The 14,300-nt window shown below is 40.9% G+C and overlaps 1 protein-coding gene across 1 annotated transcript in view; it reads right to left on the bottom strand.

Annotated features, from left to right (window-relative positions):
- Positions 1-7,340: 7,340 nt before the first annotated feature.
- rab11al (RAB11a, member RAS oncogene family, like) overlaps positions 7,341-14,300 on the bottom strand; it is a 15,183-nt gene continuing 8,223 nt past the window's right edge. Inside the window, exons 4-5 of the mRNA XM_083642612.1 lie at positions 11,649-11,729; positions 7,341-9,150 (exon numbers count right to left, since the gene is read on the bottom strand). Coding sequence (XP_083498738.1) covers positions 9,011-9,150; positions 11,649-11,729 — 221 coding nt within the window. The 3' untranslated portion in view covers positions 7,341-9,010. The remainder of the gene's footprint in view (positions 9,151-11,648; positions 11,730-14,300) is intronic.

The following is a 14,300-nucleotide window of genomic DNA, read 5'->3' as shown; positions in this document are numbered from 1 at the left end:
TTGTTGAAAAGATTTAGCAATGCTTGCTCCTCGTGGCACTTGAAAAGCATGTGGTTCCTCGGTTGGCGTTAAGCACTGATTTAATTTGTGGGGCCGAAAGCCTTGGAATTCATCCAGTTGGCTAGTTCTCGAGATCTGTCTCCCCGATGGACTCGTTTCAAAGCCACCTTAACCGCGCTTTATTGTCTTGTGTGGTCATTTGGCCACGATCGCCGAACGATATAGGACAAAACGAGAGCTCCAGTCGACAAGCATTTCTCTGAGGTGTACACAGTGTAAATAAGAAACAGAATTAGTGTGTGGACAGAAGCCGCGTAAAACGTATAGCTGTTTCCCAAATCAGCAACAGACTCATTAAAATAGTCGACACTGTAAAATACACAGGCCCAAATCAGTAATCCTTACTCCACATCCCCTATGCTAGCAGCTTTGTATGTGAGCTCTGAGGGGCCTGCTGTCTCCCCTGTAATTAGCAGAGCTGTACAGGAGCAGGTGTTTCATGGTACACTGTGGCTGTGACCTCAAGTTGGAGGTCTCTCTTTCTCTCTTTTCTTTGGGAGTGGCCTTTCTCCCTCCTGCTTACAGTTCCATCGTTGGCTTTCCAAGGCCATAATGACTGCAGCCGTCCCACAATGCATTGCCTCCCCAAGTGGGGCGTATTGTCTGGGCCCAGTAGCGGCGTGGGCTGCCGAGTGCTCGGACACGGCCTGGATCTACTCATTGATAATTAGGCAAATGGTTGGGTCCAGGTGCGGACCGTGTGGGGACTCTGGAGCTGTATAGAGGGGTAGGACAGGGCCCCGCAGTGAGCAGCTCACTGCCCCGCCCCGCTGTTAAGAGCATACAGGGGGCTAGGCAGGCTAGTCTGGACGCAGCTGGGCCAATAGGACCCCCTCCTTCCAGTCCTTCCTCGCCCTTTCCTCCCTCCCTCTCTTTCCTCTCCTTCTCTGCTGCTCTCAGCTATCCCTACTGGGGAGAGGGGCCTCTTTTGTCCCAACACACACACATTTGAAAGAAAAGAGACGAATTTGGCAGCGCCTGTGAAATGAGGAGGCTTCGAAACAAAATAAATTATCTACAGTTATCAGTACTGTAGATACACCAATTACCTATTTCAACCATAATGACACACAGTGTATAGTATTCCCTTTCAAGATGATGAAAAATGTATGCGTTCACAGATTGTGTGATCTTATCACATGGGGTGCAGCATTACCCCCCCCTCCCCCCAGCACACACCCATGAAATTTGGAAGGAGGCCTGTTTGTGCGACTGCGCTAGAGCAGATCAGAGTTTCCACAGAGCCCCCGCCCCTCCTTACCTCCTGGCCCCGCCCCTCCTTACCTCCTGGCTCCCCCTTGCCATCTCCCTACTGTATGGGACCTCCTGCAGCTGCCCCTTCACTATGGACACCCAGACCTCAGCCAATGGCTGGCCAGCTTGGAGCTTCCAGAATGAAATCAGACAATTGTAATTGACAGGAAAGCAGAGGAAACGCCCCATTTAGCCACCACTCATGCTGAATCAAATTACACACCCTCTGCGTCTGCCTTGGCCCCAGCCTGGGGATTTCAGAGGGCTAGAGGAGAGGGGATGGGGGGAAGGGATTAAAGCTGTTGAAGGATAGGGGTGAGGGGAGGCTGGGGGGGTTTTTGGGGAGAAAAAGAGAAGTCTGCTCCCAAAAAAAAGAGACCTTGCAGATCTGGGAACTTAATGGATGATTCAGGTCTTGCAGAGAGTCTGAGGTGCTGCCACATGTGGGCCAGTGATGACAGGTGAACAGCGGTGATTCAGCTGGCCTCTATTGTGTTGTACTGGAGAACAATTCAGTCAGCTTCCCTTTCCAAAAAGGATGAATAATTACAGTAGACTGTTGTCTCCTATATAAGGACACAACAGCCCCCCCTCTCCCTTTTTCTACTATAAGCAGACTGCTCACTTTGTGTGTGGACTGTGAAGAAAGCACTATACTTGCAAAAAGTACCCTGAATTCTATCAGATGTAGAAATAATAAATAATAGTGACCATTTTATGGATGGGGAAATTGCACAGTGGTTTGGCCTAAGCTTTCAATGTCAAATTCAAGGCAGTATGATACTGTTCTTTGGACTTAGTATTTTTGTCGTTTTGTTTTCTGCCTTAATGTTTTATTATTATTAAAATATTGATATTGCCTTCACTTTGGCATGCAAGGTAGCAACTTAGGCCTTTTGATAGTATTGCCCCCTAAAACAACTTTTTAAAAGTACTTATTTTTAAAGTACTTATTTTTGGAGAAAAGAATGTGAATCAACCTGCCTGGGTGGGGATTAGAGGGGTTCAGGAAATTAGGCCCTTAAAACACTTTACTTAAAATGTAGAGTAAAGCACCTTATTACAAAACATGCGCATTTGATTAATACCAAACCGACCACTGATGGTGAATATTTCTTCATAGAATTTGAAAGACATGCACATAAGGATTCCCTATCATCTTTTGTATTATGGTGGTTCTTGTTATTCCTAATACTAGTACTAGTGGTAATTTGGGAGACCTCTCATCCATTCAGTCGATGCTGATGACTTGGTTGAGTTTTGCACTGGTTTAATTAAGAGAGGGCTTATTGGAGATTCTCCCTGTTTAGACGCTGTATAACTTGATGAGTATTGTACTTTATGGGAAAGGACTCTGAGCATCTATGTATATATGTGTATCGGTTATGAACATGCAGACAAAGGTTTTGATTATTTTTACAAACTGAAAATATCATTGTCAATGTTTTAGCGTATGAAATTCAAAAATGCTTCTGACTTTTAGGGAGAATTGATTTTTATATGCGCGTCCCCTTATCCTTTTGATTAAAATAGTATATTAGATCCATACATGTGAGAAATATTATTTAAACGGATTAACTGAGTATTTCATCCAAATATATAGATAATAAATTAACCAGACACTACTATATACTGTAATGATGAATATCCTTTATGAAGCCACTGATGTATAAATCCAAACTAGCAAAAATGAATAGTATGTGTAATAACCTATCCCCAAAACAGTCAGTTTCTATGTATATTAGGAGATGAAAAGCAATAATAGGACTATACTGGGACAATAAACAAACGCCTGCTTAGTCAGTTCTTAAAAATCATACACTATTCAGAATTTGACCTTGATTATTAGGACAATACCATTGCATTTTTGTCTCATATCTGCTTAAAATGCATTATGGATTCATGCCATTGTAGAAAAAGAGATATAATTAATTAGTAACGGTTTCAGGAACATTAATTGTTTTTGTTGTGTTTCATCAGTCTGTTAGTCATTTATTATTGCTTAATTCCATGTCTTTTTTTATGACATATCGACTCTTAACACAGTGAGTGGGCCAACACCAACCTTAAGATTCCCGCTCCCAAGTAGCATTGAAATCATGAGAATGCAATGTCTGTGACTTAGAAGAAACCTCATTGCGCTGTACAAGTGAAGAGTCAAGTGTAAACAATGCATTTCAAGAGCACAGCATGGGCACTGAGATGTTTCCTGTTTGTCAAAAAAGCAGGACTGGGGACTTCAATTGTGACAGACTGATGTTTCTGGATGCTTTGGTTGGAAACTTAGACACAGTAGTAAGAAATAGGAGATAGGCATTTTCTTATTGCTGTCATTATGCTGTCCACGTGAAATGCATTGAGCCAAATGGTTTCCCAGCAGTTATTTTACACTATATTCTGTGTATTTACTTAGATTATGGACAAAATTCTCAGTTAGATGAAGCATATCTTGAGACTAGTTGTGTTTACATATTAACAATGTTAAGTTTCTGACTTCATGGCACTATTTGATACTTTTTAGTGTTGTAACTACTTTTCACCTGTATTGCTTTTGAAAGAAAAAAGGTCAAATGTAGCCAAAGAACAAAACACAAGGAGAGTTTCAAGGACATGAGCTAACTTATCGCATCATTTATTTTATTTTTAACCAAGATGGATTGAGTTTATTGAATCGGGGTGATTAAGCTTAATGTGAAAAATAATCAGCGTTCATATAATTCCTTTGACTGTTTACCCAAAAGTCATATAGAGAGTGCAGTCAATCAATATCTGTGAAATGAAGGCACATCATGTTTCAGTGTTGTAAGATTAGTTTAATACTACAGAGGCGCTGGTAATTGACATACTACCCCGCCCAAAGAGACCACCTTATAGCACATCATAGCATTTACACAGGTGTAAAAGTCCTTTTATCAGTAGTTTTCTATTTCCAGGTTAGGTGTCAAAAAATAATATCCACGGAATATATGTCTCTTTGCATTCCTTGACCCACCTTGAAAAGTGATGATCAAATGGGACTGCCCCAGTAATAAATAGACTGTGAAGGATATGGAAGTATGTTGACAAGCCAGTCGAAAATTCAGGTTGAATTTCTGATTTTTAAAACTCCCAGAGTAAGAAGTAATCTGGTAACAAGATGTAAATGAGTTGACAGTGTAATAGTGCCACCTTGTTTGAATGAAACGACACTGTGGTTTTAGTTCATATCATTTAGAGAGCCATTAACTGTATTGTTAAGTTTAATTGCATGTTAGTAAAATACTTGTTCAGTAGGTAAGATTTATTGGAAAAAGTAAGATCCCATAAAGAATTCATCAACCCGATACCTGAAGTGTATAAAAAGCTTTAAGACCTTAAAATGAACGTCAGTTTAAATTCATATATTTACCTTGTAGTTTAACTAATTGATACAGAAAGTTTAATTATGATTCTAATGAATATGCTAAGGTGTAAGTTTCATTTATCCAACTCACCCAGTATGAAACACACTTTGATTCAGTGGAGGAACAAAGGGGTGAGGCGACTCACGGTGACATTTGATTTGTTAATTTCTTGTTAGTATTATTTACAATATTGTATTAAGCTTACTATAATAGTAATGGTAGAAACTGTTGGTGTTTTTCTTATCTTTATATGAAAAGGTCTTTATGCATTTATGTAGAATCCCTTTTTAAGGAGTGATAGGAAATCCTTATTTCAATCGATGCACTTAAGCAATTGTACCAACCTGTCTAAATCACACGGTGAGCAAGAAATGCATTTGAATGTAAAAAAAAATGACCACTCAACTTAATGCACTCCTTACTCTTATTGTTTTGTCAATTTACAAGTGAGCTTTAAGTTTTAGTTTGTTTTTTGGAAAGAATTTGTGAGAGGTTTTCAACGTAGACTATATTTGAGTTCTTCCACGTACATTTATAGAAAGTAACTTAAAATGAATAAAAAAAAACATATTACAGTTTCTCAAATCTATTTTGCTAACATGGGTTATTATTTCATAGAAAGCGGAGGAAAAAGTCAGTATCTGGATGTTATTTATGAAAAGTAAAAAAAAGAAGCAACATATTTATGAGTAACCTCAAGACGTTTTGTTTTTTAATTAAAATTACAAGAAGTTAATATATTTCTAAACACAGGGAAGTCAGTTTCTACTAATAATTAAAATGAGAAAAGTTTAGAAGTTTTATTTATGAAAGTTATGGATGCTCACCTTTTCCACGTACTTCACAGTAAATGAAGTAAATGGGATGCGAGTTCCCCATAGCTTAAATTTTAACTTCAGACATGCACTATTTAAAAAATCAGTGCATTCACGATGGAATAATGACAGAAAATAATATAATATTTTTTAGGATTTGGAGATATTTTAGTCACAGAGCATCAATTTTGTGCCTCAATTATATATTTTTCCTGCATCAGCATTCTTTGTGCAGTGCTGCTTGCTGTAACCCTTTCCCCCTTCGACTAACCCCATGTTACTGACTGAACCATTACTCATTTCCTCTGTAATCTAAACTGGCTTTGACTTATCAAACGTATAAAACATGTTATGACTGCAATGCTTGGAATGAACGAGGCAGCTGCGACTCTTCCAAGAGGGTCGCACATAACTTGTACACACTTTCACTCATACATTTGTATATCTACTACTCGGGACAGTTTGCGATCAATAGTGACAGAAAGTAATTAGCTTGGAGAAGAGAGAATCAAAGCTTTTATAAGCGAGATTTCCTGACGGAGTGCGCAAATTGAGCGGGGGCATCTAAGAGTGGAGAACAGTGCACCCTGTAGTAGATCTATGTAACTAGCTGCACACATATACACACAACAACAGATTCATATCCGTACTAGTTTGCATGTATGTTGTATGGTCACTTAGATAGGAGAAACAGCGCAGGTCCTGTTATCTTTTAACATCAGCACTCTTGGGCTGTTTCTCCTCTAGATTTTCATAGTTGGAGTCTCTTTGGAAACAAGAAAGTTGACATGAGTTTGAGGCCAGGCAAAGAGAGGCCATTTCAGTCCCCATGTCTATGTTTTCTACGCCTGATTTAGTGTTCTCAGTTAACCTGAAAATGATGAAAAGCTTGTTGGCACCTCATTACATGGACTGACTTGAAGTTCTTAGTTGGTATAAGAGTAACAAAACAAAACTTGACAATGACACTACAATGGCACGCTTTCTGCCTCATGTGAAGCATGAGGACTGAAGTGGCACTCACTGTTGAAACTCAACCTTTTCCAAAGAGGCCGATACAGTCTGACAGTTTGTCTTGGTAGCGTTTCCGATTCTTCCAGCACAGTAGAGGTGTTTCATACCGGTCTAATAGTGGTCTTAGTGCATTAGTTTTTGGGCCAGCATCACCTGGCATTAGTTTCTGGTTTCTCTGTGAACGGTGAGAGAGGGTTCCCCATGTGGCCCTCCGTGGCTGACCGTCAACTTTGATGGATGGATTAAAAAAAGTCTTTGAACTCTGTTACAGTGTACCATGCTCTTACAAGGCATGTGATATTGCAGGTTTATTTCTTATAGCACATGTTTTTTGTGAATTACATTTTTTGGAGACATTTTTATTATTATTGTATCTGCGCCATATTAGTTTTGGTTCTTTGTTATTTTTCCAAGATTCAAGATGTATTGTAAATGTTTCTAATAAAACAAAAATGAAATAATCTCCAATTGGAACTCGTGCTATTTTTTGATGTAACTGTACTGCATGATTATGGTTAAAATTATTATTTTGCTGAGTAGTGTGATCATGACAATCAAGTTTTAGTCCCAGTGATATGAGCAAAATTATTGTATATTTTAACATGTTTTGTTTCAAATACAGTAGACATCCTAAATGAAATTCACTGTGGCCTAGTCAATTTTCTACAATTACCAAATCTAACAAATAATACAATTATAAACAACTAATTGTGCACCTCTACCAGAGTCACTAATGAAATGTCAGAGGAGCCTGCAACTTACAGCTCTTGCAAAAAAAAAAAAATCCATATAAAAGAAATAAAATGAGGCAGGCTATTAACAAATGATTTATTTATACATATGCAGTCCAAATATACAGATATTAGAATAAACATTTAAAAACCCCTAATAACCTACACCACCAGTTGAGAACTCAGTGTTGATGTGGAAACGCCTCAGCAGGATAATAGCTGTTTGTGTGCATGCCCTTTGACTTTTAACATGCCGCCCCTAACAGGACCACTCTTCCTCCTTTTCCCTCATCTATTAGACACCAACCAAACCAATCCTGGCCCCACCTCCACACCCTCCCCAGGAAATAAAGACAAGTGAGTGAGGGCACTCCTCAGGGAGATCCCAGAAGGCATAGTCCTATTTCAGTTCCATACGGTGTGGGGAGAGAGAGAGAGGGCGGGTGGGCAGTGGAGGATTTCACTTACAGTAAAACAAACCATTTTACAGTGTGTGTAGAGAGAGAGAGAAGGCGGGCGGGCAGTGGAGGTAAAACAAACCATCTTGGGTACATCAGAGAGCAAGGAGCAGGGCAGGGCTGAGTGCCCTCACTACCCCATCCCCTGAAACATGATCCATCCATCCCTGCTAGCAGGCAGGCAGCAGCACAGGGTTGTCCATGCATTTAAACCAATTCCCTCTAGCCAAAAGGTTCAGAGGTGAAACGGTCATCAGCAGTGCCAATGCAGTTATCCCATCCCATCTAGAGTTAAGACAACACCCTGAAAAGCTTGCCAGAGCATGGCTCGTCTGTGCAATCCAGAGTGTGCACAGGGCAGGAATGTGCACCAAGCACAGATCAAAAGCAATCAAAAAGAGAAATGACATACATAGAGGTAAGGGCCAGAGGTTATTGCTCTGAAATGCCCTGTGGAACACAGCTTGAAAAAACCAACTTCAACCAAACTCCAGCAGGTGCATGTTGGAAGATGGCTTAAACTCTCTGTAAAAAATTTGATTATGGGCAAAAGCAGAAGCATAAAAAGCAAGAGAAGTCCCTTCGCTGGGAAGTAATCAGTGTGGAAAATTTAAACCGCCCAGTGTTAATGCGCCAACCCTTTGGCCAAACCAGACCTTAATCTAGTGTTCAATAAATATTATAAAGGGACATAAACTCTAAATACATGTTGGGACAATGGGAATGACAATAGAGTACAGGGGGGTTACAGTTCAGAGATGCCAGGTCTCTTCAATGCATATCTTTATTGTCCTAGTGGGGAACTGAGGGAAGGCGTCTGCAGGCTTGTTAAATAGAGCTTTCAATGGGCGGGCAGGGCAGTTCACGATGACAGAAAATGTGACGAGATCCAAGGGGACCTTATAATGTGCTCAATTTCTCATTTGGTTGTAAATGAATTCAGCTCATGTGCCTCTTTCATATTTAGGAGTTGATCAAGCTCCAAGTGGAACTGCAAAGCTGAATGCATTGGATACGGACAGACCATCGCAGTGGAAAGAATACAATATAGACATTATGGAAGCAAAGATAATAGTCAACTGCTTTCTTTCTGTACCAATTCCCCCCATCTGTTTACCTAAACTTCTTTGTCATCCCTCCCATGTTTCCCCTCTTCATAGAAACATTTATTTCAAAGTACAATGGACCAAATCAACCCCAGTGCGAGTGCGCTTGTGTGAAATGATTCTCTCTACCTGTCTGTCTTTGTCTTTCTATCTGGCTATTGTCATTGTGTGAAGGTGGAGGTCAAGGTCTCAGTTGTTCTGGCAGCAAGAACCCTGCTTGGCTGAGTTCTGGGTGGGCTGGACCGTGATGGGCACTACATTGGAGCCGGGTGAGAAGTCCGAGTCACTGCGTCCTGACATCTGCCTCTGGGACACAATGTTGTAGATGGCTGTGGGAGAGAGAAAGGTGAGAGGGGAGGAGTTAGGTGTAGATAAATCAAGGCAATAGTGGGACAGGATGTGATAAGGACAAAAAGGACGGTATAACTCAACCTGGGTGCTATCCAGGCTCTTGGTTGCAGGAAATACACCATGTAAGACTCTGCATCTTAAACTGGCATCGTGATGATATCTGGCAAGTTTATTTATGGGCAAAGAGGACCCATTATGCAACATTTCAGTTCTATATTTTATTATTTTATTCTGGGACTCACTCCACTAGAGTAGCTTTGCATGATTCACAGTTCAAAAAACTCCCTATTTATCTTGCAATGTCCCTTTATGCAGCCCCTCAGTTCGGCCTCTGTCTGAAACACTCCTGTCTCTTTAGCTGACAGCAGAAAGTACTGTGGAAAAGAGTGGAACAAAGTGTCAAACAAATGTTCATATCTGAAAAACGCATTGCTTATATTTTGACATTCTAATGAGAGCAGAAGTAGCTGAGGGTTTGATGTATCATATATGTACAGTATGTAGTGTTAAAGTTGTGTGATCTGTCACAGTTTTAAAATGTGTGAATTTAGTAAAAAGTACAGCCTGTAAAGTCTGGTAGAGTGAATTGCAACATCACACACTCAAGGCTGGCTCCATGGGATCCCATTTGTTGGGTATGTTTTTTTATTATTATTTGTTTCCTTCTGATTCCCCCCCCCCCCCAATTGTACTTGGGCAATTTCCCCCTGCTGCCCCAGTCGCTGCTCCACTGGGGAGAGCCGTAGACTAGCACCATGATTCCTCTAACACATGCGCAGTTGCCAGCTGCTTCTTTTCATGTGGGAGGATCACGCTACTCCAACCAGTTCCCAGGTGCCCCGACCGACCAGAGGAGGTGCTAGTGCAGTGACCAGGACACATACCCCTAATCCATCTTCCCACCCGTAGACACAGCCAATCATGCCTGTATGGACGTAGCCTGGGTAAACCCATCCCCCACGTGACCTGCTCTCAGACCTGTTCTCAGTCACTGGGAACTGAGAGAGCAGGTCACGTGGTGGCTGGGTTTACCTAGGCTAGTATGGACGCACGACCAAGCCGGAGGGCACACGGGGCGCGAACCTGCAACCCTTGTGTTGGTACGCAGGGAATCTACTGCTACACTACCCGGACGACACCACGGTTGGGTATGGTTTGAACAGTGCAGGGTGTGTGTGTGTGTGTGTATGTGTGTATATATACTGTGTATATATATATATATATATATATATATATATATATATAACAATGATAGAAATAAGTAACAAAATAAGTATATTGAACTGAAGTTAAAGGTGTGGCAGTCAAGGCCTGTTAAAAAAACACAATGGACTTTGGCATTGTTTATTTTATTGCCGACTGCCTGTGTCATCTGCTTCTTCACAAATGCTGCTTACCTCAACCTCAGGCTAGTCGCCATTTGAAGGTATACAGCTCATCCTCATTAAGATGAGAAACAAGTGTTGGGGAGGGAACTTGACCAGCTGAGGGGAGGAGGGCAGGACTGCTGACTCAGGGCAACAAAAACTATAACCAAGTGTAGTACAAAACAGCCCTGAAAGCAAAGCTGCTATGGGGCAGGAAGGTTTAAAGCAGAACTATACTCCTGGCACAGACTGTGACAAGACATGGCATGTTAAGTGGTGAAACAACTTCTAGAGTAGAGATCCTCCAAAGTATCAGATGGAGGCTTATATGGAGACTCGCCTGACAAGATGACCTTTGTTGACCTGGGATCTGCATGTTGCTGCTGTCCACACCTGTATGTGTACTGGCTGCAGCGGGTTCAGAGTTCATTTCCTACTGGCCTACTAACACACTGCTAACTCCCACTGTTCTCCATTCATGAGCTCAATGGGCCTTGTTGGTTTGAAGTTTTTATGAATTAGAAATTACTGCTGAAGACGTAGCATAGGCAGAATGGCTAAGTGTTAGTCTCTAACTTAAAATACCTTTGTTGAGGTGGCTAAACATGCCTCTTGGGAAAATTGCCCATAAACATGTACCAAATAATTATGACATAACTGAGAAGCAATATGGAAATGTCTTCTTGAACACGCAGATGCATCTGGTAGGTTGGGACTTGCATTCCAGAGTGGATTTGTGGCCACAAACTCACTGGTTTGCTGGTGAATGGCCATCTTCATACAACCTCTCACGCTGAGTGAGAGGCCTATCCATGCTTTTGATCTTTAAAAAAATCAGGTGGTGTTCGAGCTGCTGTCTACATATTAGTGATAGACATGGTCAATTGATGAGCTGGATTTTGCTGCCATCTAGTGGTGGGAGAGAGGCACCCTCATATAAGTACATCAAAGTGAACTCTCAGATGCCTACAACTTTCTAATGAATCAAAAAATGATGGCTTGAGAGCTCTAGGCACAACTGCCCTTTAGGATGAATTGCATTTCCATTCTATGATCTGGCATAAACACAAACAAGCCATTAATACTTGAGCAAAATTGTTGAAACTGACCTGTGAGAATAGTCTGGAAAGCCAGCTCCACATTTGATGAGTCCAACGCTGATGTCTCCAGGAAAGACAACCCATGCTTTTCTGTGAAACACACAAGCACACAACACCATCTATTAAGTGTACTTTCCACAGTACACTCAACTGTAATGTACTGAACCTGTTCTTTCTTTCCACAGTACACTCAACTGTCTAATGTACTGAACCTGTTCTTTCTTTCCACAATACACTCAACTGTAATGTAATGTACTGAACCTGTTCTTTCTTTCCACAGTACACTCAACTGTAATGTAATGTACTGAACCTGTTCTTTCTTTCCACAGTACACTCAACTGTCTAATGTACTGAACCTGTTATTTCTTTCCACAGTACATTCAACTGTCTAATGTACTGAACCTGTTATTTCTTTCCACAGTACACTCAACTGTCTAATGTACTGAACCTGTTATTTCTTTCCACAGTACACTCAACTGTCTAATGTACTGAACCTGTTCTTTCTTTCCACAGTACACTCAACTGTAATGTAATGTACTGAACCTGTTCTTTCTTTCCACAGTACACTCAACTGTAATGTACTGAACCTGTTCTTTCTTTCCACAGTACACTCAACTGTAATGTACTGAACCTGTTCTTTCTTTCCACAGTACACTCAACTGTCTAATGTACTGAACCTGTTATTTCTTTCCACAGTACATTCAACTGTCTAATGTACTGAACCTGTTCTTTCTTTCCACAGTACACTCAACTGTAATGTAATGTACTGAACCTGTTCTTTCTTTCCACAGTACACTCAACTGTAATGTACTGAACCTGTTCTTTCTTTCCACAGTACACTCAACTGTAATGTACTGAACCTGTTCTTTCTTTCCACAGTACACTCAACTGTCTAATGTACTGAACCTGTTCTTTCTTTCCACAGTACACTCAACTGTAATGTACTGAACCTGTTCTTTCTTTCCACAGTACACTCAACTGTAATGTACTGAACCTGTTCTTTCTTTCCACAGTACACTCAACTGTAATGTACTGAACCTGTTCTTTCTTTCCACAGTACACTCAACTGTCTAATGTACTGAACCTGTTCTTTCTTTCCACAGTACACTCAACTGTCTAATGTACTGAACCTGTTCTTTCTTTCCACAGTACACTCAACTGTAATGTACTGAACCTGTTCTTTCTTTCCACAGTACACTCAACTGTCTAATGTACTGAACCTGTTCTTTCTTTCCACAGTACACTCAACTGTCTAATGTACTGAACCTGTTCTTTCTTTCCACAGTACACTCAACTGTCTAATGTACTGAACCTGTATGGCACAATTGGTAAAGCATGGCATTAACATGGCAAGGATTAGGGATTTGATTGCTACTCCATGTAAAAATGTGTGCATTTTTAATATACTTTGGTTCACCAAATGCCATTTATGTAAAGTAGGTATCGAATCAGTGGTCTAGTATGACATAGAAAAACAGCCATGGCAAACAGGTAGCAATGAATACAATTAAAAAGTAATGTATCTAGCAAAGAAACTTGCTTATTTTCTAACTTAATTCTAATATGTATCAACTGTACTCATGTATTTGTCTTTCTTCTAGCCAGTCTTATCATGAGTCATTTACAAGTCAAAGCATATGCAACACACTGAATCTGACACAAGCCACTGGACTCAAGGTCAAGAGCAAACACTTAGACCCCAGTCGACCAATCCACAATGACAAAAATGACAAAAGATTGACAAAGTCATAGTTTAGTGGACTGCCAGGCTGCCTGTCAAAAATTAACCTTGTTCTGAAATAATGTCCTGGAATTCTCTTAGGGCTGAGATAAGTGGGAAATTCAGTGAATTTAAATGGAATCCCATTGACCTGGTGGTGTGCGTTCGTGAGAGCTTAGTACATCAAACACAAACAAGCCTACAATATGCCATGTGGCGGATGCTTTCATGCAAAGTGCCTTACAGTATCTAACATGGGTGCCTTGGCTCTATTCCCACTTTGGCTTAGGCTACATTTGGCTGTGTTCCGTTTAAATAAAAACTAAAGAAAACTACGGTAATCTTAAGAAGAGCATTCATTATATTCACTGTCGACTCAGCAACACACATGATTAGGTGCTATATAGTAGTTAAAGTTGACCCAAAAATGAAAATTCTGTCATCTACTCACACTCATGCCAGTTGAAACACAGGTGACGTTTGTTCATATAACACACAGGGAGGTTGCCAGCACAACTCGAGGTCTCCATTGACTGGTTCTCTCTCAGGTTCCTGGGTGTTATAAGGACACACGTCACCTGTTTCAACTGGCATGAGGGGGAGTAGATGATGACAGAAATTTCATTTTTGGGTGAACTGTCCCTTTAAGGCAACATGAAGACCTAGTTAAAGAGGCTGGGGGTCAGTCGGCTCATAGCTTTACCCTGGCAAGAATAATGGAACCTCACATCTCCCCAAATCAAAAGGCTTGGCCCATATATACGCACACGCACACACACACACACACACACACACACACACACACACACACACACACACACACACACACACACACACACACACACACACACACACACACACACACACACACACACACACACACACACACACACACACACACACACACACACACACACACACACACACACACACACACACAC

Source organism: Poromitra crassiceps (genome assembly GCF_964638095.1).
Source record: "Poromitra crassiceps genome assembly, chromosome: 1".
NCBI classification, from domain to species: Eukaryota; Metazoa; Chordata; class Actinopteri; order Beryciformes; family Melamphaidae; genus Poromitra; species Poromitra crassiceps.
The sequence above is the reverse complement of the archived record's forward strand: the minus strand, read 5'-3'. Positions and strand labels throughout refer to the sequence as shown.